Genomic DNA, 23,763 nt, shown 5'->3' with positions numbered 1-23,763 from the left:
GCAGTGAAAATTTAAAAAATTGATTGTTATATTCATGGAGATATGGTTCATCAATCCACAATTACTTTGGAATTGCTCATTCAAATATCAAAATCGAATGTTGCATTACTTCAAATGTGTATAAACAAAGTATATATATATATATATATATATATATATATATATATATATATATATATATATGTATATATAAAAAATAAAATAAAAACCTCATGTGAACAAATACAATTTTGTTGACACACAAACACTCACTTCGCTGCTCTAATTAGCTCCGCAGACCGGGGTGGATTCCTGTGAAATATTTGATATTAATGGAGGAATTGGACAGACACAATATACAGTATATCAACGTACACAGCATATACTTTATAATTATTTATTTAAAATCAAGATAGTACAAATACAATACAAAGATGTCACTTAAAAAGGGACAGGCAAGTGTTAGTATATTATGCGCAATGTAAATATATGTATATTTATGTATATATAAATATATATATATATATATTTACATACATATATATATGTATATATTTGCATATGCAAATATCATACGTGGATTGAGAAATGAACAGAAATATATATAACAGTGAAGAAATGATAGAATTTGATTTCCCTACATTTGAAGGCATCTGAACAGTAAAGACCGAGATCGAACATCGATGAGTTTTAAGTTTTATAGAACAAGCTGCGTTACCAGACACATAACGAACAGTAGAAATATCCACAAAGGAAGCAACTGCATCTGATATAATTTGGGGGAGGGATAACTCCCCAGTGGGCTTAATTCCCATTACTTTGGAATACTAATGCTAGTTCAAGTTTTACACTAAGATTTAAGCCAGCTATGTTCTCATTTAGGAGAATGAGGAAGTTTATATAAATGGAAATGGGCTCAAAATAAACAAAAATAACTTAATAAAAATACAACTGTACATTCAAAGGAGATCCATGTCATATATAAAAGCATATTTTTAAAAATGACACAAATGCATTTAAGTAAATAATAATAACTTAAAAAAAGCAATTTACCTTAGAATGTTGAAAGCCACATTGTAATAATAATAATAATAATAATAATAATAATAATAATAATAATAAAAATACTTCCTAGCGTTGTTAAAGCTGCAGATACAACATAATAAATAAACATTACTACACAGGCTCTTCAAGCAGTGGACTGTCCCGGATCCTGAACCGTTGCTATACGACTGCATCTTCACTGACCAAGGAATATTTTGTACTGATTTTTTCGGGATGTTTTATGATGCACTCTCGGTCCTGTGCTCAAAACATTACACACCATGGAATCCCAAGCATTGAGATTGGGATTTTCAGGAGACATATCCACGGTAATACTTTACAATCTTCTTTTTGTTTTGTTTAAAAAAAAAAAAAAAACTCTATATCTTTTTTTTTTTTTAATATTTTTGAGAAGCGTTGGCAAGACGGTAGTGGGGTTGAATTATCCAGGGTCATGTCCAAGTTAATTTTGGTTTTCAGTGCAGCTCCATCACAGCGTATCCAACCCATACTGGCACGTACAGTAGATCTAATATGGTATTTGGTTTTGTGTTACCACTTTTTAGTTGAACAACCCCCTTTTTTTTTTAAATAGCAGGCCAATTTGCACAGATCACCAGGTTTTATAATGAGCTATAGAACACAAGATCAAGTTTCCAAGTTTCCCCCAGTGTCAGTAATAACCTTGGTTGCTCTCGATGATTTTCTGCTCCAGCTTCATTTTCAGCTCCGAGACCAAGGCCGAGCTGAGGTTTCCTTCCTTGCCGCTGCGGCCGGGTTTGGACTTCTTCGAGCCCCTGGACGCCGCCAGCGCCCCGGAGATGGTGGGCAGCGCCCGCAGCCTCTCGCCGGGCCGCGCGCTGCTGGGCGGCGGCGGCGGCAGGCAGGGGGCGCTGGGGGGCGGCGGCTTCGTCCGGGGGCTGGGGCTGAGCCGCGCGTCGGCGCCCGCCCCGTCGTCCGCCGGGCGAAACCCGTCGGCGGGGTTGACGAACTTGAAGATGGGGGGCAGGGCGAGGGACCACGGCGGGGGGTTTCGGGGACGCCGCCGGATGAGGCGGCGGGCCGGCGTGACCCTGTTGGACTTGGTGTTGCGCAAGTACATTGCCGCGGAGATTAAGACGGTGGCTCCTACCAATATGCTAATGATACCTGTGACCACGACTAGTGCTTTCAGAGGGTTGTCCCTACTTTTCATTAGAAAGGCCGCCATAGGCCCCTTGAGAGGAGTCTGTAAAAGAGCACAAATACAAGACTTTACATCAAATCCACGGGGACCTGAGTTCAAGCTTTGAGACACCATTCGTCCATAGCATGCGAGCGTGAAAGATGGATGAGCAAAGCACTGACAGAGGAGGCCCGGACGACAGGACAACAAAACTACACGTACTACAACTACCACCGGTGCACACTCACACACATCCTTGGGAAATGCAAAGCTAAAGTCTATGCACAGGACTGGTTGTTGGGAATGCGTCTGGCAGTGCGATGCATTCAGAGCTCTGTTTCGTGCCCGCTTGACGACTTTCTGTGCACGATACGATGGAAATATCGTTTGATGCCTGATTATATAAAAACTGGTGGCTGGTTTGGTAAATATGGCTGTCCGAAGTAAAAAAAGGTTATATTACTATTATTAAAAAATTAGGTACTAGGACAAAACAGTCGAGTGACTAGGGGGCAGTCGAGGGCTGTCAACATTGGCCAAAAATCACGGTCGAATATTCTCTTTTGAAAAAACACATGAGTTTGAATATATTCAAACAATTTTGAAAGGTTACAATTTGACCAGCTTTTGGGCGGTGTTATCGACTGTCGGCTTGGGCGATCGGGCAAGATTTTTTTCAATTGCGGCCCACAGCCACCGCCTCCGCCTCCGGGGACAGAGACCCAGACCAGGATAATACCACCGACCGGGATAATAACACGATTTTTTATTTTTATTTTGCTTGCTTTATCCTTTGTTGTGAGATTTTAGAAAGCGGCCCCGAAAAATGGAGAGAAAAAATAAAACGAAAAAAACCCCACCTAATTAAGCGATTGTTTTAACCGAACCTCTGCGCTGCCTCTCGGTTTTAACGTTTTTTATTTTTTATTTAATAAGCTTAAAGCTGTCCCTGCACCTGCTCAGCTGGCGGATAAAAGAAAATAGAGCGCACAGAGCGGCGCATTTTTATAAAAAATAATACATTTTTGCAGGAACACTGCATATTTTTTCCCGAATGTTAATTTTCAAATTCGAACATCTTTTCTTTTTTTTACAATCCCAATAGCATTCGATTATTAAACCAATTTTTTGACAGCCCTAAATGACACATATTCTCACTAAATAAAAAATAAAAAATACAACAATTTTGGATGTAAAATTTCTTTTTCTCCATTTGAAAAATATAAAAAAATATATTTCAAAACTTACAAAAAGATAAAATGGTGTTTATCAGGCATGTAACATTATAAAATAACTAAATAATAAATGGAATCATTGTAATATCACTATAATGATTTTCTATTCTAAAATGTGCTCTAATACTCTTTTACAGACAATAGACAGCCAGTAAAAAAAATAAAACACATATTTGTAAGGAAGTATAAATACCTTTTTCAAGTATACACAGAAGTCTATATATAGCCTGTTCTCACTTGGCCCTTCGGATCACTTTAATATAATTACTCTCGGGGTTAATTCGCGACTTTTTCACCGCGCTACAGTACAGGGTGGTGGAAATGCAGATGGTGACTAAAATGAGGGAGATGACAATGCTGAGACAAATTCCAAAAACAGCCAGCGGACGCTTGCTGAGGCCCAAGAAGTAGGCAATAATTCGAGCTTTGATCTGAAAACACAATGCACAACACAGAAACAACAGCAAAGGTGCCAAGAGTCATGTCATCACGTCAGGAAATGAGCACAAGATGCACAACCACAGATTAAATGAAACACATCCACGTAGGGACTGTCGCCACCACAAAGTTAAACTGGAGATGTAGTGTCACACAACATTACCATTCGTCATTGAATTGTGTTAATTATGTCATGTTTGTGCCGCTATGGTAGTGTGATGATACCCATTGCCTCAAAATTCCCATGAACATTTAGATGGAAACACATGACAGGGGAATCTCGCGATTGTTTCAGGGCTGTGTAATAAAAAAATAGATACACCCGATAGAATTCTATTGTTTCAATTTCTGATTCGTTTTTAATCGTAATTTCGCAATATTTTTTTGAGAGGCTTTGCGATTTAAAAATTGCAATGTGGTTACTCTCTTTTGTAGGTAATGCAACCGTTTTACACTTAAATTAAACACCACCAAAGTCGCAAATGTGTGCAAATATGTTACTTCTGCATCAGACTAAATTGGTTCTGTGAAATATTTTCTGCGACGCCCGTCACATGGTAACACTAAAAAGTCGGCAGCAATTCTCATTATGTGTAAAATGTCGATATAGCGATACTGAATCGAATCGTGATCTTTCGTGTCCAATTGTGAGATCCGGACCCCGATACCCAGGCCGCGCGTTTTTTTTTAGTTTGTTTTTTTTTTTCGACAAAATGACTGCGATCAGATAAAATAACTCTCCATCGGGCGTAATAACGCCATAACCGTGACAGCTCTGTCGATGGGGACAGTGAGTAACAAAAAACCTGGAAAGCAAAATGCGGTGCATGAGGTGTGAGTCGCTGGATGGAACGAGGCGTCCTGCTGCGATCCATAAATGAATCTGGAGACCCAATGAGACCAAGCCTGGCGGGCAGGGGCGGCGCTAAAAGCGTGCGAGCCGCAGCGGGGCTAACAGGGGGTGGGGGTCTTACCGCCTCTGTGATGTCGATGTTGACCACCGCCGTGGTGCTGAAGGATGGGGAGCCGCGGTCCCGGGCCTGCACCACCAGGGACCACCAGGGGCCCTTCTGCTTGGTGATGTTGCGGACAATCTCCATGGACTTGATGTACGGCTTGAGCTTGATGTCGCCCGTGTCGGCGTTGATGACGAATATGTTGTTGGGGTCGGCTTTCTTGATGGAGTACTCGATGACGTTGTTGGGCGACTCGGCGTCTTCATCCACCGCCTGGAAAGACCACATGGAGGAGGAGTTGGAGGGTGGATTAGCTGTAATTCTTTTTAGCTTTTTAAATGAAACTTTTAATGCAACTCTGTATATTTTCTTTTATCGCCAAATCCTTATCCTGTGTTTACTTGATTTTATTATTTTAATGCTTTCATTGTTCTACTTTTTCTTTATGTTATACTATACTTATATGAGAATTACTTAAGAATTAAGTTAATTCGAGAGCAATAATTCAAGAGAAATCGCTGACGAAGGAATGGTTGTGATCGTTCAAGGTCTAAATTGAAGACCTTAAATCTGAAAATCAGAACGATATTTACCTTTTTATCAAATGTATCGTTCTTGTTTCCTTTTTTTATTGTCACTATTTGTTTGCCTTCTATTCAGGTACAGCACATTGAGCTGCACGCTGTGCACGAAAGGTGCGTGTGGTGTGGGGGTGGTGTGGTTTAAGCAGCCACGCCTCTTTTGGGTCTAGGTAATTATTTCAAATCGATCCACATTCGTAGCTGGAATTAGTGAAAATCCGATTAAATTTGCCCGGAGGTAGCCAAAACCTTCATGCACCGCCGACACGCCGAGGTTCTAAAACCTCCGCTCTGTAGTGGTCACAAACTGTCTTTTTATCCTCTTTTCTGCTTGACGTCGGCGGGGCTGTTTGATTGATATTTTATCTCTTTTGCTCTTTTTGTAAATGAAGACGTTCTGTTCGCATCTAACCCCATGTTAGATGCAGCGTCGTGTCCCTCCTTGTTTGTGGGGTTTCAGGAAGTCGTAAGATACGAACTGTGCGAGTCCATGATGCGTTTCATGTACTCAGAACGCATCGGAAAACTAACACCCGGAAAATTATAAATAATCCCAGGAAAGACGTTAAGGCTTTTCCGAAGTAGAAAAATCCCAATCCATGAGAAAACTTGGGACACCGAAGACTATAAATAATCCACAGAAAGTCGTCACCACGTCACTACGTCGGACACACGGCTCTCCAGTTGGAAGCTCTCCAAAACAGGAAGTAGTGGTGCGTTCGTGGAACTCGGAAAACAATGAAGTAATGCTGCATTGAATGGAAGTCGTATAACTGTAATTCGTGTAGTTTTCCACCAGATATTATTTTGTTTTCAAGAGATGGTTATGTTGATTTAAGAAATAATTGTGTTATTAGTTGTGTTATGAAATAATTGTACTGTTTGTGTGTTTTCGTGTTCCAGATCCCAAAGAGAAGCCGAAGGTCTAAGACAGTGGGCAGAGGTTCACCCTGCATTCCATGTGAACTCGGAAATTTGTAATTGGTGTAGGTGGAAAGTGATGCTGCTTTTCATGGGAACTGCCTGCAGCTATATTTATTATTATTATTATTATTATTAATAATGTACCTCTACTCTGACGGGCGCACCGATAATCATTGTCTTCTCCAGCAGTTTGCCGTCGAACTCGGGGGAATGGTCGTTGAGGTCCATGACGGTGACGAAGACCTCGGCCAGGCTGTACTTCCCGTCACCGTCCTCGGCCTTGACGTAGAAGTTGTACTTGGACCGCGCCTCTGCATCCAGCGTGGCCCACGGCTGCGTGGAGATGAGGCCTGACGAGTAGTGGATGGAGAACCTGCAATTTCACCCCCCAAAAAAAACAGAATGTATAGCTGACAGTTAACAAACCGGAAGTCCATTCGGTCCTCGAAGTCACATTCCAGATGCGAAAAGCGGTGACGCGCTGAATTCCTCTGTGCATTCGAGTGCGACAAGTCTCCGTCCGACACTACGACTGGAAGTCACGTCAGTCAAGTTTTTAATGGGAACTTGGCTCAAAACCAGGTAAATAAGTCACGTATACGAAATGACAACGTAAATATCGTTAACGTTGGTTGTGCCCATATTCACTATCTATAAATCTCAAGTGAATTGTGTGTATTTTTTATTTATGTTAGCACTTTGTAAACACAATTAAAAGGAAAATTTTAACTGTCATTCATGGAACATGGTAAATGTCCAGCTGAGGGAACTTCTCTCTCTGTTGTACTGGAAAAAACAAGCTCTGCCATTTTCTCAGACATATTTTGTGATGTGAAACCCAGGTGCATTTCATCCGGCTGCCCTTGGGGGGAGGATTTGACCGTCGGATGCGTATATTTATTTTATTATTATATTATATTATATTATATATATATATATATATAAATATATATACTATATATATATATATATAGCGTATATTTATAGCCAGCTTTAGTGTATTCCAATGATATTGAATTGAATTTAAAAAGGCAAACATACGTTTATATTGCCAAAGTAACGTAACATTTAAAACAGAGAAATTTTAATGGTGCACTCCAAAAATATATATATACACAATGTGAGAAAATGTTAAGCATTGCTGTTAAAAACATATATATATAGATTGAAATTGAGATAATTATTCTCCGCCAAAAATGATTCTCCTTCTCACCTACCTGCCTTTATGTTAATGAAAAAGAATGAAGAATATATTTAATGATATTAATATTATATAATAATAATAATAATAAAATATTATTATTAATGAAAGATTGACGAGACCTTAATGAAAAATAGATGTATTTATTATATTTATATATTCATAAAAAAAATTACAATTACATTCGTACATTTCAGCAATACTGCTCTAGGCTCAGTCTTCAGTCGGACTCGGCACTTCAAAAGTCTTGGAAGTGACTTGGAAAAAAGGGTGTTTAAAATACCCGGTCTCCATTGGATCTCATGCAGCCTTGACAACGACATGTTACCAACACCACACCGAGATCCCCATATTTAAAAGTATAACAACAAAAAGTTGCAATAAGGGAAATTATGCTTCCTGTATATTCTTTTTTTAAACGACGGCGTACGGTTCACCAAGCCCTATCTCCGTGGTGTTTCCACGTACACTCTGTGAAAATTAACAAGTTGCCTCGAAACTGATAACTTTGACGCAATTAATCCAACTCCCTGCAAGGAGACAGCCATAAATTTGCACCTTCCCTTCGTTCTGTCTCTCTCTCTCCCCCGGTGGCTCCAGCTTTCACACTGCATACTAATTCTCTCTCTCTCTCTCTCTCTCTCTCTCTCTCTCTCTCCCCCTCTCCCCCTCCCTCTCTCTCTCTCTCTCTCTCTCTCTCTCTCTCTCTCTCTCTCTCCCTCTCTCCCTCTCTCCCTCTCTCTCTCTCTCTCTCCCTCTCTCTCCCTCTCCCTCCCTCCCTCTCCCACTCCCACTCCCACTCCCCAGGTCCAAGACAGGCCAGGCAGGTCTATTTTCTGCCCTGAAATCCAATTAGGAGATTAGTCGGCATCTTGCCGCCATCTTAGAGTAAGTAAGCTGTTTGTGCAGCGCGGGTACGCTGCCAGCTACGCCAGGCCGTTTCTCCTCCTTCAAACAGGGAGGTAAACCAGGGCAGTTGAAAACTCTTCACCATCGTTGCCAATGGAGCTCACCAAGGAGGCACACTGGATCGTATGCGTTCTTAAGAATCGGACCTCTCCTGCCTTGGACACATACGTTAATGACAGAGTCTTGTTACATTCATATCAACCTTTACAAGACCACGGAGACCTCAGCGACTGATCAGATTGGGTCAATTGGCAGAGAAAAAACGACTTACAAATCTGATCCGGATCCATAAATCGTGTATTTCACTTCACCCCAAGGCCCAGAATCGGGATCAATAGCCTGGTGGGATACAAAAAAAACCAAAAACATAAAAAAAAAAAAAATGTCATTGATTAGAGAGCCAGCGATTGCAATCCACATATACAACCAGAGAGGATTATAATTAATGCTGTCGGGACACAAACATACAAGAAAATTCTACTGGACTAGGGTGGGGTCAAAAGCACCTCAGCCAAAGTATCTGTGGGCTGCGGTCCATTTAGATGATTGGAAGGGGTCAGGGATAACACAATAGGAACTTAAGCTCTGGGGAGGATTTGGGACCAGCAGGGTCCGTCTATAAGTCTATTCATGGTGCGAAATGATTAACGATGGAGGAACTTAAGCTTTTTGCTCCAGAAATCTTGGTTTGGAAAGTAACTGAAACGACACATTGGCGTGATATTGGTTATTGGAAAATAGGCAGAATTGGGAGTGATGATGTGGTCAAAAAGTGATGACGCTAAAGGTGGAGGACACTGATCATCGCTTTCGTCTGCTTTCATCTAACGAACCATCCTGTACAAGGGTTCATTCTGGTATTATGAAATGGAATCCATGGACTTTCAAGTACTTTTTGAAGCACTAGCTTTTCATTTTGAAGGATTTCAAGAGTAACAAATATAATCAACTTTCAAGGTGATTTTCATTAATTGAAGCAACACTATGTCACTTTTTTTTTAACTTTAAAACAACAGCTTCAGAATCATTTTTATGCCTCACTGACTTGTAATATGGAGAATGGCACCTCTATCATCACCCCCACGGAACACCTGTTCTTGCACTAGTTACTTCTGTGCTCGGGTACGATACCGTGGGAAAAGTGTGTTACGCTTTGCGACACTATGTCACTTCCATGATGTTTGGCACCGGTAAATATGTTTTTTTTTCCTGGTAAAATTGATGAAAAAAAAAAACAACGAAAAATGATCATCGTGCCGGTAAAAATGTCCAGTAATAATGCTCATAGAAAATGAAGCCGCTCCACCTCCCCGACAGCGCGGGTAAAAGGGGTCAGGGGTGCGCCCGGAAACCCCGACGTCAGCCACAGCGCACGGGTCCTCACTTATATTGCGCCAGGGGGTTTGTTTCACCCGCTGACTGGCGTGTGCGAGCCGATCCGGCAGGCCGAGCACATCTGGTACCTACAATGGTAGCAGGGGGCCGATTCAATTTACATTCCCTGGCATAAGCTATGTCGTAATAGCGATTCCAGAAAAGTTCTATTACATTATGATTTGAATAAGAAAACTAGGGGGAATATCACAAGTTTTCAAGGATCCCATTGGTTTTCAAGGAATTTTCAAGCACTTCAGCACAAAAGGGGCTATTTTCAAGGTATTCCAGCACTTAGAGTATGTGGAGAACCTGGTAAGAACCCTGCCATATGCAGTCACATGCATTCACGTGAGGAGGGGTGGTGGGGGGTTGAATTGGGATTGTATAATCATATTTTAGGCGGGGTCAGAGGAGAGTTCTTTGATGGACTCACCGTAATGGACAGGACGCTGGAGCCTCCGGGGGAGTTCTCCGCGACCCGCGCCATGTAGTACTCCGACGTGAACCTGGGGATGTTGTCATTGGTGTCCAGGAGGTTGATGACGATGTCGGCTGTGGCGCTGAACCGTTCGGGCGTATCGATCTCCACCGCCAGCAGCTGGAAGAAGTTTCACAAGTCAAAAAATTCAAAAATCAAAAAGCATCCCAATTTGGTGCGAATCTGAAGAATATATATTAAGAACACTCTATGACCGTTGTTAATACTGCATGCCATATTCCACTGCTGATGTACGGTACTTTTTGACTGCTGCTTTTACTCTAATACTGCTTTTGGGCTTTCTAATTTCATAAATTTTAATAACAAATAATCATTTTTTTAACATTCCATCGTTTAATATACATAATTTCCCATAATTTTTTTTTTGGCATCCATTACGCATGCATTACTTGCAACGGGGTGGGAAATCTCATCCTAAAAAGGCCGACACCCACAGAAAATATACTCGTTAAATTCATTAGCTAATAATTTGCAGTAAATAACTTAATACTACTTTGTTTTTCATAAATATCATAAAGAATTCAATCAAAATAATTTCTCCATTCATTATCAGTGACGGAGTGGACGGGCTACGCTTGACAGACCCCATCAAACATCATTAAACATCAAATTATCAGTAATTTGTCGTATCATCATTTACCAGCTTTTGAATCGAGCTCCTTTGGTGGGAAATAAGTTGGTGTGACAGAGGGGGAAACAAAACTGAGGGACACAAATACATTATCATATTTTAATTAAGAATAACGTGTGAGTGGGTTAAGCGAGTGAGTGAGGAAGTGTTCCCCTGATGCGGAGGACAAGTTCCACGCTACCTCCACGCCCATTCAGGGTTAAAAAATGTGCCGGATAAAAAGGACACCAAGGGGCCCATGGGGCATCAAGGGGCAAGGGTGCAGGTGCTCGGGCACCCTGCGCCCCCTGCTCTGCACGTGCCTGCTCACTAGTCAGCATAGTGATACTAGTTAGCATAGTCCTGGATAGATGTGTACATACTGTATGTATTATTTCCTATCTCGTTTTAGTTTGTATCTCTTTCTCGACTGCGCTGTTTGTTGCGGCACCCAAATTTCCCTGCAGGGATTAATAAAGCCGTGTCCCATCTCAATAGTGCAGTAGACAAATAGTGTAGTACTGTTCTGACCTTGAAGGATAAGGTCGGCCCCTTCTCGTAGTCGATGCCAGAGGCGTCCTCGACGATGATGGTGACCTGCGCTTCGTTCAGGACGGTTTGGGGAACGACGCGGAGGACCCGGCCCGGACCCACCAGCTTCAGCTTGAATTTGGCGTTGGCTCCCTGCACGGGGAACGGCGTTGATTCCGTATCAAAATAAATCAAATAAATACACTAGCACGGATAAGAAAGGACTGTCAACACAAAGGCACAACATCTGTAATACTAATACTAATTATACTGTAATAACATACTGTCTGTAAAAAATATACTTACACTAATAATTAATATACTAAAAATAACATATATATACTGTAAAAATTTAGTAATAACATAGTAGTTATTTATTTATACTCATCCATTATTATGGATTTATTATATTATTTATTATTTTTTTTATTATTTTATAGATATTTATTCATCTTGTACAGAATATCCACCTGTATGTATATTTATACACACAGCCAAGTCATACTACCCACTAGCAACCATAAGGTCATTGAGCCCATGTCACAGCCCTTTAATTGAATTTACTTATATTTTTATGTATTTTCCTTTGAATTCCTTTGCATATAATATCAATTTCAATATTATGTATATTCCTGCATATTTGCTTTAATTAGTTTTATCTTCGGTGTTTCTTGTTTCAGACTCTTAAGCTTAATTGTCTGTACGGCCAGGCACCAATCGTCACACCAAATTCCTTGTATGTTAACAAGAGAGCAAAAAAAAAACACCTCAAAAGAGGGGGGTTGACAGCCCAGGGAGGTGTTTTCGGATTGGGAGGACGGGAGATAATAATCTAAAATGCGTGAAAACGGTTTCCGCTACCTGATCCGAGTCGTTGACGGTGATCTTGAAGCCCCGGAGGATCTCCCCGGCCGGCGGGTGCTCCAGCATGGTCACCTCAAACCGGCTCTGCGGCCCGTTCTCGCCGTAGAACGTCGGCGGGTGGTTGTTCAGATCCACCACCCGCACCGTCACGGTGGTGACGGCGGAGTCCGACAGCCGCTCGTCCGGACCGACCTCGGACGCCTGGAAGGTTTCATTGCGATCCGAATCCGATCAGAATCAGAATCAGAAGGATTGATGCATTGCTGTTCAGATAATTAACATAATTCACATGAGGCCACTCTCATTTAAATGTGTTTCTCTTTATTTTAATTTGTATCTTATTTAATCTTAGAAAAAAGCATAAAAGTCTGAGGAATAAAATAGCCAAATATAGAAAAATAGCCAAAAATAAAGAACAGAAATAGTGCAAGTGCTATACAAGTGTGATTCTATGGACAGGATAAAAATAGGTATGGGTATATAAGGTCGTTTTTATTGTTACTATTTGTTGGCTTCTAAAAATGTAAAGAACTTTAACATTCAACACACTTTAACACTCAAAGTTGCATATTGTGTATGAAAGATACTATACAAATACAGGTTATTATTGTAATTATTATTATTATTATTATTATTATTATTATTATTATTATTATTATTAATAATAATAATAATAATAATAATAATTACAATAATAACAATTACTAAATTATAGGCATAGGTTATGCGTTATAGGCATAGGTTAGGATATGTCATAGGTTATAGGCATAGTTTAGGATAAGGTTATAGACTTAGGTTAGGACAGGTTATATGTTATAGGCATCCTGAAGGTTAGGTTGTGGGCATAGGTTAGGCTATGTTATAGGCATGTTTTAGGTTAGGATAGGTTATAGGTTATGGGCATAGGCTAGGATAGGTTATAGGTATACAGTAGGTAAGGATAGGTTATAGGCATACAGCAGGTTAGGATAGGTTATAGGCAATGGGCATACGTTATAGGCATACAGTAGGTTAGGATATGTTATAGGTTATGGGCATAGGTTAGGATAGGTTATAGGCATACAGCAGGTTAGGACAGGTTATAGGTTATGGGCATAGATTGGGATAGGTTATAGGTATACAGTAGGTTAGGAAAGGTTATAGGTTATGGGCATAGGTAAGGATAGGGTATAGGTATACAGAAGGTTAGGTTATAGGTTATGGGCATAGGTTAGGATAGGTTAGAGGCATACTGTAGGTTGGATAGGTTATAGGTTATGGGCATAGGTTAGGATAGGCTATAGGTATACAGTAGGTTAGGTTATAGGTTATGGTCATAGGTTAGTAAAGGTTATACGTCTAGAGTAGGTTAGGATAGGTTATAGGTTATGGGCATAGGTTAGGATAGGTTATAGGCATACTGTAGGTTAGGATAGGTTACAGGTTATGGGCATAGGTTAGGATAGGTTATAGGCATACTGTAGGTTAGGATAGGTTACGGGTGATGTGCATAGGTTAGGATAGGTTATAGGTATACAGTAGGTTAGGATAGGTTATAAGTTATGGGCATAGGTTAGGATAGGTTATAGGTATACAGTAGGTTAGGATAGGTTATAAGTTATGGGCATAGGTTAGGATAGGTTATAGGTATACTGTAGGTTAGGTTAAAGGTTATGGTCATAGGTTAGGATAGGTTATAGGTATAGAATAGATTAGGATAGGTTAAGGGTTATGAGCATAGGTTAGGATAGGTTATAGGCATACTGTAGGTTAGGATAGGTTATAGGCATAGGTGAGGATAGGTTATAGGCATACACATACCTCGCATACAGGAGGTTAGGATAGGTTAAAGGTTATAGGCGTAGGTTAGGATAGGTTATAGGCATAGGTTAGGATAGGTTATAGGCATAGGTTAGGATAGGTTATAGGCATAGGTTAGGATAGGTTACAGGCTACTGTATAGGCTATAGGTTAAGTCAGGGGTCGGGAGCCTTTTTGGCTGGGAGAACCATAAAAGCCAAATATTTCTAAATGTATTTCCTTCTGAGCCATATAATATTTAATAAAATTGAATGCAACTTAATGCGTGCATTTTTTAAGTAAGGCATACATTTTTAACGTACAACACATCTGTGAATACTTAAAAAAACGCTATATGTAATACATTTCTCTATATTCTTCTTAATAATATTGTTGTTATACTGTAGCTAACCAATAATAAATTAAATACTTTTTACCATTAATGCGACTTCTGGTGCTGCATGGTTTTGCTGGTGGCCTTGTAGTCTGCTTCATACGTAGTGAGGTTAAGCTTCATGCTGCGTTAAGGCTTCCATCAGTTAAACGTGAGTGTAGGTTGCTCTTAATGTTTCTCAGATGCCAGAAAGACGGCTCACATGCGTATGTAGAGCCAAACATGGTCAATACAGCAATACTCACACGCTGCATTGTGTGCTATGTGACAGGAAGCTCGTTCCAAGTTTTAAGAATCAGCTGGTCTTCAGGTTCAAGTTCAAGTTCAAGTTCAAGTTCAAAACATTATTTGTCACATAATTATTGAAGTTTTTTCAATTTCTGTCCATTGTTCAGCTGATTGGTCCGACTCGGGGCAGGGAGTTTTCTTAATGTTTGTCTGTCTTACAGAGGGGATCGGCGCACAGGCTCGTAAGCAGCCCAGCAGTTGAACGCCATTCCTCCTGTGCCTAAGAGGATCATTATTATCCACAATTATTATAATAATCCTCAGTGATATATATATATATATATATATATATATATATATATATATATATATATATATATAATTGTGGCCTGCGTGCATATTGAAATGAACGATAAAACTCTCGCCATGTCGGCGCACCACGGCCAGAAAGACTCCATCTCCCTCCCTAAACCCTTACCTGTGGGCAGAGACTCCCACAAGTGGCGCCTGAGCAGAGACCCAGGAGGGACAGGGCACCGAGTAAAAGGCGCCCCGGAGTCTTTCTGTGGTCCGCAGCCGGTGCTTGACTACGCCCCTGTGTCCGCCACATTTATATTTTGTGTATAAAAATTTAAGCTCAAAATTGTCTGCATAGGTTCCCAACCCCTGGGTTAAGTTATAGGCATACGTTAAGATAGGTTATAGGCATAGTTTAAGATATGTTATGGGATTAGGTAATAGGTTATAGGCATAGGTTAGAATATGTTGTATGCTATAGGTTAGGGAAGATTATAGTTTATAGGCTAAAGGCTTATGTTAATATAGGCATACTGTATGTTAGGATAGGTTATAGGTTATAGGCATAGGTTAGGATATGTTAAAGGTTAGAGGCATACTGTAGGTTAGGATAGGTTATACATACATTCATAATCTGGGCCTGCTTATAAATCATGCTAATCTTACCTGACTTTTGGAGTGGTACCATAATTTCTACCATCGTATGGGGATGGTAGCTCAGGCGATAGAGCTGGTGGCCTAGTGATCTAAAGGTTGCTGGTTCGATCCCAGGCTCCTCCTGCTAGCATGCTGTAGTGTCCTTGAGCAAGACACTTACCCCCTAATTGCTCCTGATGGCTGCGTCCATCGGTGATTGAACAATTGTAAGTCGCTTTGGATAAAAGCGTCTGCTTTAATGTAATGTAATTACCTTTGTTTGGTCAGACAGCTTATTGTTTTTAACAATATAATCATTAATCACATTAATTAATCACCACAGTGAAGGTAAGTTTCATTTAGGGGGATTTAAATGTATATTTAATACAACACAGACAATAAATTATATTATATAATTATAGAACCCAGAATCGTGATTGTGGCGCCGCCCCATGCAGTCGCCTGCACGAGCACCTCATGTCGATTACGCACATTTAAGTATTTTTAGTATTTTAAGAGCTAATAGAGCTTATTGTGTGTAATCACCGGGTGTCATGACATTTCACTGCATATATGTATGACTGTATGTATATGTAGTGACAAATAATCACTTGAACTTGAACTTGAATGTATGGGTTAAGGTTAGGATAGGTTATAGGTTATGGGTATAGGTTAGGATAGGTTATACATATGGGTAAAGGTTAGGAGAGGTTATACGTATGGGTAAAGGTTAGGAGAGGTTATACGTATGGGTAAAGGTTAGGAGAGGTTATAGGTTATGGGTATAGGTTAGGATAGGTTATACGTATGGGTAAAGGTTAGGAGAGGTTATACGTATGGGTAAAGGTTAGGAGAGGTTATACGTATGGGTAAAGGTTAGGAGAGGTTATAGGTTATGGGTATAGGTTAGGATAGGTTATACGTATGGGTAAAGGTTAGGATAGGTTATGGGTATAGGTTAGGATAGGTTATACGTATGGGTAAAGGTTAGGATAGGTTATAGGTTATGGGTATAGGTTAGGATGGGTTATGGGTATAGGTTAGGATAGGATAGGTTATAGGCATACTAGGGGTTAGGATATGTTATAGGTTATGGGTATAGGTTAGTATAGGTTATAGGCATACTAGGGGTTAGGATATGTTATAGGTTATGGGTATAGGTTAGTATAGGTTATAGGCATACTAGGGGTTAGGATATGTTATAGGTTATGGGTATAGGTTAGTATAGGTTATAGGCATACAGTAGGTGAGGATAGGTCATAGGTTATGGGTATAGTTTAGGATAGGTTATAGGCATACAGTAGGTGAGGATAGGTCATAGTTTATGGGTATAGTTTAGGATAGGTTATAGGCATACAGTAGGTGAGGACAGGTTATACTTCAGGTTATAGGCATATACCAGGATAAGTTATAGGCTACTGTATAGGCTTTAGGCAGAGGTTAGGTTATAGGCATACAGTATGTTATGATGGGTTATAGGCATAGTTTAAGATATTTTATAGGTTATAGGCATAGGTTATAGGCATAGGTTGGAATAGATTATAAATTGTAGGAATAGGCTATAGGTTAGGTTATAGGCATAAGTTAGAATAGGTGATAGCCTATACGTAGGTTAGGAAACAATTTAGTTTATAGGCATAGGTTAGGATATGTTATAGGCTTTAGGCACAGGTTAGGATAGGTTAGGATAGGTTAGGATAGGTTGAAGGCAGTACCTTGACTTTAATTTCGTACAGCTCGTTTTTCAGTTGGGATGGATGTGTTGCCAGGCTGATGCAGCCACTGGTGGTATTAATGTGAAAGACACTATCTCTACCTGAAAAGGTGATGGCAGAAAGGTGTTAAAATTTGTACAGGGATGAGGTTCATTCATCGAGGGATAGAGAAATTACTTTCTCAAAAAATACATTACTTAAAACGAATTATGAGATTAATATTAGGGCTGGGTGATATGTACTGTAGATATAATATTGATATTATAATGTGAGACTAGATATCGTCTGGGATTTTGCTTATCGTAATATTCTTATAACGTTAAATGTAAAATAATACAGTTTTCTGGACTTTCTAGACTTTTAGTTTAAATCAATGGTCATAATATCCCCATCATTAATATGTTTTTCTTGTGTGTAAACATCTTATGGAGGAACCGAAAATCTCGATATTGAGTATCTCAATGATCCATATCGAGTTATTCGGTACAAAAACATAGTGAAATTTGATTTTGTCAATATAACCCGGCCCTAAATAATAACCAAACATTAGACAAATAACAGTTGAATTATCAAAATGCTCACCATCGATTATAGAATAATAAATGGGGTTAGGATTGCCGTGGTCTCCATCTTTGGCATACACAGTGAATATTTCAGAACCCTGGGGGTAAAAAAAACAAAAAAAAACATTCTTCAAAACAAGTCTTAATAATTTAAGACTATACTGTACACTATAATAATATAGTTATTAACATATAGATGGTTAATGGATTGAATGGAGACTAGCACTCACAGGCACAGAGACCTCGTAGATGTAGCCAAAGTATGGCGTCCCCACAAAGGAGGGCGGCGTGTCCTGGGCGTCCACCACATTGATGGTGATGGTCGCCGTGGAGGTCAACACCTGGTGCACGTTCATGTGCTTCCCACCGCCGTCCTGGGAAAAACACAAAACAAATGGTTTAGTGGCTCTCAAGTTAGTGTCATTGTTAAAACTCTAATGAAATTTCATTGCACCAACCTAAAAAATGTCAAATACATTTTAGTAATATTGATATTATTCATAATCATAACAATTTTTTTGGAATATATATTTGTATTCTATAATTTTATTTTATTTTAATATTGATTATATAATAATAATAATAATAATAATAATAATAATAATAATAATAATAATAATAATAATAATAATAGTAATAATAATAATAATAATAATAATAATAATAATGAATGTGGCATATATCTACTTTTTGGGATTGATCAAAAATCAAAAAACGTTGTGCTAAGTGGAACACAGTGTGCTGCTGTGGGGTTCCGAAAACTCAACATTGTGTGAGTACACTGACTTATCCCTGAACAATAAATGCTACTCTGAACAATAAATGCACTCCCATTAGGTCACCATCTCACCTTGGCGACCACCGTGACAAAATACGCCGGCGTGGTCTCGTAGTCCAACGTCTCCCCGGGTTTGATTCTGAGGACGCCACTATGGCCGTCGATAGTGAACTTGGTCGTGGGTGAGCTCTTACCACACGGGAAAAGTCACAAAAAAATAATTATTATTCTTTGTCACAAAAAGTCATGATTAGGTTGAGTTCCATTACATTACTATTTTCAGTTTATAAAGACATGGCACAAACTGTATATACCTTGTACATACATGTGTTTTTTTTGTACGAAGCGCATACTGTACATACAGCTCCAATCCCTACCTATTTATTAACACAATGATTAATTGCTAAAAAAGTTGAATGTCTACCTTTATTTAAGATTATTATTCAAGACTCATTTAGATGACCCCTCTTTTGTGAGATGTCGGGATGTAAAGTTACAGAGAAAAAATAACAAAATAATAATAAAAAAAATTACAATAAAAATAATAAAAATGTATAATAAAAATAATAACTAATAGATAAACTAAAGTGAAACACCGGATAAAAAAAAGAAAGAAAAATAAGTTACTCTTTGGTTCCAAATGGTTTTTCCACTTCCATTCAAATGTCACTCAGCAATTGACGAAATGACACTAAAGGAACACATTGGTGTGAAAATGGCATTTTAGCCTGTTTACTGTCAGCACAGATATTATTACTACTATTATTATTACTATGATTACCATTATTATTACTACTATTATTACTATTATTATTATTACTATATTTATTATTACTATTATTACTATTGTTATTATTGCTATTACGTTGATAGGTAGATAGATGACGATGATGAGGACAATGAGGATGATGATGATGATTACCCCTGATTACCGTTTTCCTTTTTTAGGTGATATTGTCTCAAAGAAAATTCTAATAGGAAACCCTACATGAAAAGGATCTCCATCTGACAACTGCGGCAACGCTGTATTTCTATTTGAAAATATGGAATTTGGAATCTAACAATGAATATGAACATCCTTGTCATGAAAATGCACCAGCCCAGCGAATCAATCGGCTGATTCTGGTCTGTTGAGAGAGGACGGTCCCTTGGGCGCCCATAGCCCGTGGTCCGGTGTCTCTAAATTGGCGTTTCTGGTTCTATTTACCTGCAGGAAGTAGGAGACGCTGCCTCCAGAACCCATGTCTTTATCAATGGCTTTGACTTTGTAGATACTCATCCCAGGAGCCGTGTCCTGAGAAGAGGACATTCATCAATCAATTAATCAATCAATCAATCGATGCCACATTACCCAAAAGCAAGAGCTTATCTGTGCACATTCATGACGATACGGCGTCGATGGATTGATGTAAAAAGAAAACACCGACCTCTGGGATATCGATGATGAAAGGCAAGTTTTGGAATTCGGGTCGCTCGTCGTTGGTGTCGGTGACAAACACTCTCACCGTCTCCACGACCTGGACAGAGGAACAAAATGTAAAATACAAAATGAAACATCTCCAACCTAAAAAGGACCACGGTGTGTTTTTAACGGTGCCGGCCCTTTTGTAAAGGTTTGATCCCGCTCACCTTATTGCGACCGTCTGTGATGCTCACCAGGGCCGAGATTTCGTCTTGTTTCTTAAGAATAACATTTTTTTAAAAGACGTGATAATTAGTTATCAGTTTTTTGTGGCAAGAGTCATAAAAATGTGCAAAAAAAAAATTACAATAATAACCCCCCTTGATAATTGATGCCCTCACCTCTCTATCGAGACCCTGAACCAGAGTCACGTTTCCCGATTTGGGGTCCACCTTGAGGTACTCCCTGGATCCCTTTTCGAAGGTGAGGCCGTAGCGCACGTCGTCGCCCTCCGGATCGGTGCCGTTCAGGGTGTACACCTGCGTGCCTAGCGGGCGGAGGCAACAGCCGTTCCACTCGTTCCAATTAGTCGGTCGCGCGTTCACAACACTCACATTTCCACAAGGAGCGCTTGGCCTCGGTGCGGCACAACGGTAAACGAGATAACCGGGCTGGATGAGTCACCACTACAAGGCGTGCGTCACAATCCCGGAGGTGTTAAGATGATCGGCTCGAGCCTCAGCGCGTTAACACGCGCACACACACACATACTCACACACACACACACACACACACACACACACACACCCTTCGGATCATAGCGAGACAAACGCGCCTCAATCGCAATATTCTCCCATGATAAGAATTCGTTGAAGATGTTGAAGTCAATGTCGACGGGGGGGAACTTACCGACCGGCGTGTCCTCTGAGATGCTGAATAAAGCCATGTTCCCATGGGTGCTGCTGGGTCCGTTGTCGTAGAAGTACGGGGCGTAGTCCGATTGTCCTTTTTAAAGATAGTGGGAGGGGGCATTCAATACAGCAAGACAGGCAGCCGCCGTGTTAGATGTCACCACAAGTCATGCAAAGGAATTGATTTCCATGAAATGATACATTCCGCCATCTATTTAATTGACTACTGCTGTAGTTATGGTCTGTGTTTTGTATTTCCTGCCGATGCGGATGCACACAACTGTTTTTGCACTCACCTCCTGAAATGGAAGCCACGTACGGCAGTGGAGGCAACGGAGAGGAAATATATTTATATGTATTATCATCCTGACAAGGAGCTGTAAGCAAGTGCACAGTTTAAAGTGGCAATCCATAAGAAACGTCTGTGTTGGGGTGAACTACACCGCAAGCCCCAGAACTCCCATTGAAACCGCAACGCCCCGCCCCAACATCCGGTTCGACCATCAAATTCAAATTTGGTCAATTTATTTTCGCGAATGTACGCCGCCTTCTTATGGATTCATTTGGGCTTCTCTCCTGGTCACTTGAGGCGGTGTTGATCATTTTCCCTTCTCCCATTTTATTATCCATATCGATGCTGGTTCAAAAAACAACAACAACAACAAAAACAGGGCTGCCTTTTAACTTCTTAGGAGAGTGCCCGACGGTGGCAATCTCGCCGGCCGGAAAGGCGTGGCGGACCCCGCCACCACCAGTTGAATCAGCATATGGAGGAAGCGCATGCAACAAACATTGAACGGCCGTTGCCAACTAATTCAAAAAGAAGAAAACTCAATTCTGGGAAATTGTTCTCACAAGATAAACTCGGGGATTACCACCTTAACACCGCCGCACGTCGCTCCACGCGTCTCGAACGAGAAGGAGCGTGGACGGCGGTGACGGCAGCCGAGGCGCCCGCGGGTGTGACGGGATTAGGCGGGGGACGACTTGAGGGACGAGGAAGCAGCAAAGCGGCGAACGACGAGACCTACCCAGGCCGAGGTGGAGGAGGGCGGCGAGGAGCGCCAGCGGCGCCGGGTTCCCCTCTCTCTTCATCCTGGCGCGGGCGGCGGGTGGAGCATGTGGGAGGAGGGTCCGCGTGCGGCGAGCGGCGCGTGGGCCCGGCGGGTGCGGAAGGAGCGTCTGCGGCGCGAGACGCTGGCGGCTCCTTCCGACGCTTTAATCCCGAGACAGCGCCCGCCTTCGCCGCGCGCACGGCACGGCGCGGCAGGGCGCGGCGCGGCGCGCGCGTTGCCTTCCAAAGGTGGGGAAAGGTGGAGGAGGGTGGAGGAGGGTGGAGAAAGGTGGAGGAGGGTGGAGGAGGGTGGAGAAAGGTGGAGGAGGGTGGGGAAGGTGGAGGAGGGTGGGGAAAGGTGGAGGAGGGTGGGGAAGGTGGAGGAGGGTGGAGGAGGGTGGAGAAAGGTGAAGAAAGGTGGAGGAGGGTGGGGAAAGGTGGAGGAGGGTGGGGAAAGGTGGAGGAGGGTGGAGAAAGGTGGAGAAAGGTGGAGGAGGGTGGGGAAGGGTGGAGGAGGGTGGGGAAAGGTGGAGGAGGGTTTTCCCGCCACAACGTGGGGGGGGGTTTGCGTTTTTTTTTTTCCCCCCCAGGAGTCACACAATCTGAAAACTACTTCCTAAATAATGAAAACTACGGAAAAATACATCTTCCTAAAAAATGAAAACTACGGAAAAATACATCTCCCTAAAAATGAAAACTACGGAAAGATACGTCTTCCTAAAATACATCTTCCTAAAATAATCTTCCTAAAAAATGAAAACTACGGAAAAATACGTCTTCCTAAAAAATGAAAACTACGGAAAAATACATCTCCCTAAAAATGAAAACTACGGAAAAATACATCTTCCTAAAATAATCTTCCTAAAAAAATGAAAACTACGGAAAAATACATCTTCCTAAAGTAATCAACTACGGAAAAATACATCTTCCTAAAAATGAAAACTACGGAAGAATACATCTTCCTAAAATACATCTTCCTAAAAATGAAAACTACGGAAGAATACATCTTCCTAAAATACATCTTCCTAAAAAGTGAAAACTACGGAAAAATACGTCTTCCTAAAAATGAAAACTACGGAAAAATACATCTTCCTAAAATACGTCTTCCTAAAAATGAAAACTACGGAAAAATACATGTCCCTAAAAATGAAAACTACGGAAAAATACATCTTCCTAAAAAATGAAAACTACGGAAAAATACGTCTCCCTAAAAATGAAAACTACGGAAAGATACGTCTTCCTAAAATACATCTTCCTAAAAAATGAAAACTACGGAAAAATACGTCTTCCTAAAAATGAAAACTACGGAAAAATACATCTTCCTAAAATAATCTTCCTAAAAAAATGAAAACTACGGAAAAATACATCTTCCTAAAGTAATCTTCCTAAAAAAATGAAAACTACGGAAAAATACATCTTCCTAAAAATGAAAACTACGGAAGAATACATCTTCCTAAAATACATCTTCCTAAAAAATGAAAACTACGGAAAAATACATCTTCCTAAAGTAATCTTCCTAAAAAAATGAAAACTACGGAAAAATACATCTTCCTAAAAATGAAAACTACGGAAGAATACATCTTCCTAAAATACATCTTCCTAAAAATGAAAACTACGGAAGAATACATCTTCCTAAAATACATCTTCCTAAAAATGAAAACTACGGAAGAATACATCTTCCTAAAATACATCT

At 40.5% G+C, this 23,763-nt stretch overlaps 1 protein-coding gene across 1 annotated transcript; it reads right to left on the bottom strand.

Annotated features, from left to right (window-relative positions):
* Positions 1 to 1,696: 1,696 nt before the first annotated feature.
* LOC307245610 (cadherin-related family member 1a) lies at positions 1,697 to 21,137 on the bottom strand (the record flags this gene model as incomplete). Its single annotated transcript, XM_080021256.1, is given in 17 exon segments — positions 1,697 to 2,251; positions 4,836 to 5,090; positions 6,467 to 6,695; positions 8,704 to 8,771; positions 10,243 to 10,407; positions 11,450 to 11,602; positions 12,311 to 12,514; positions 17,363 to 17,463; positions 17,945 to 18,023; positions 18,156 to 18,299; positions 18,776 to 18,892; positions 19,911 to 19,997; positions 20,131 to 20,220; positions 20,333 to 20,383; positions 20,507 to 20,652; positions 21,015 to 21,059; positions 21,062 to 21,137. Coding segments are annotated over 17 exon segments (2,565 nt in total).
* Positions 21,138 to 23,763: the final 2,626 nt, after the last annotated feature.

This window comes from Zeus faber (genome assembly GCF_960531495.2).
Source record: "Zeus faber genome assembly, chromosome: 20".
Lineage (NCBI taxonomy): Eukaryota > Metazoa > Chordata > Actinopteri > Zeiformes > Zeidae > Zeus > Zeus faber.
The sequence above is the reverse complement of the archived record's forward strand: the minus strand, read 5'-3'. Positions and strand labels throughout refer to the sequence as shown.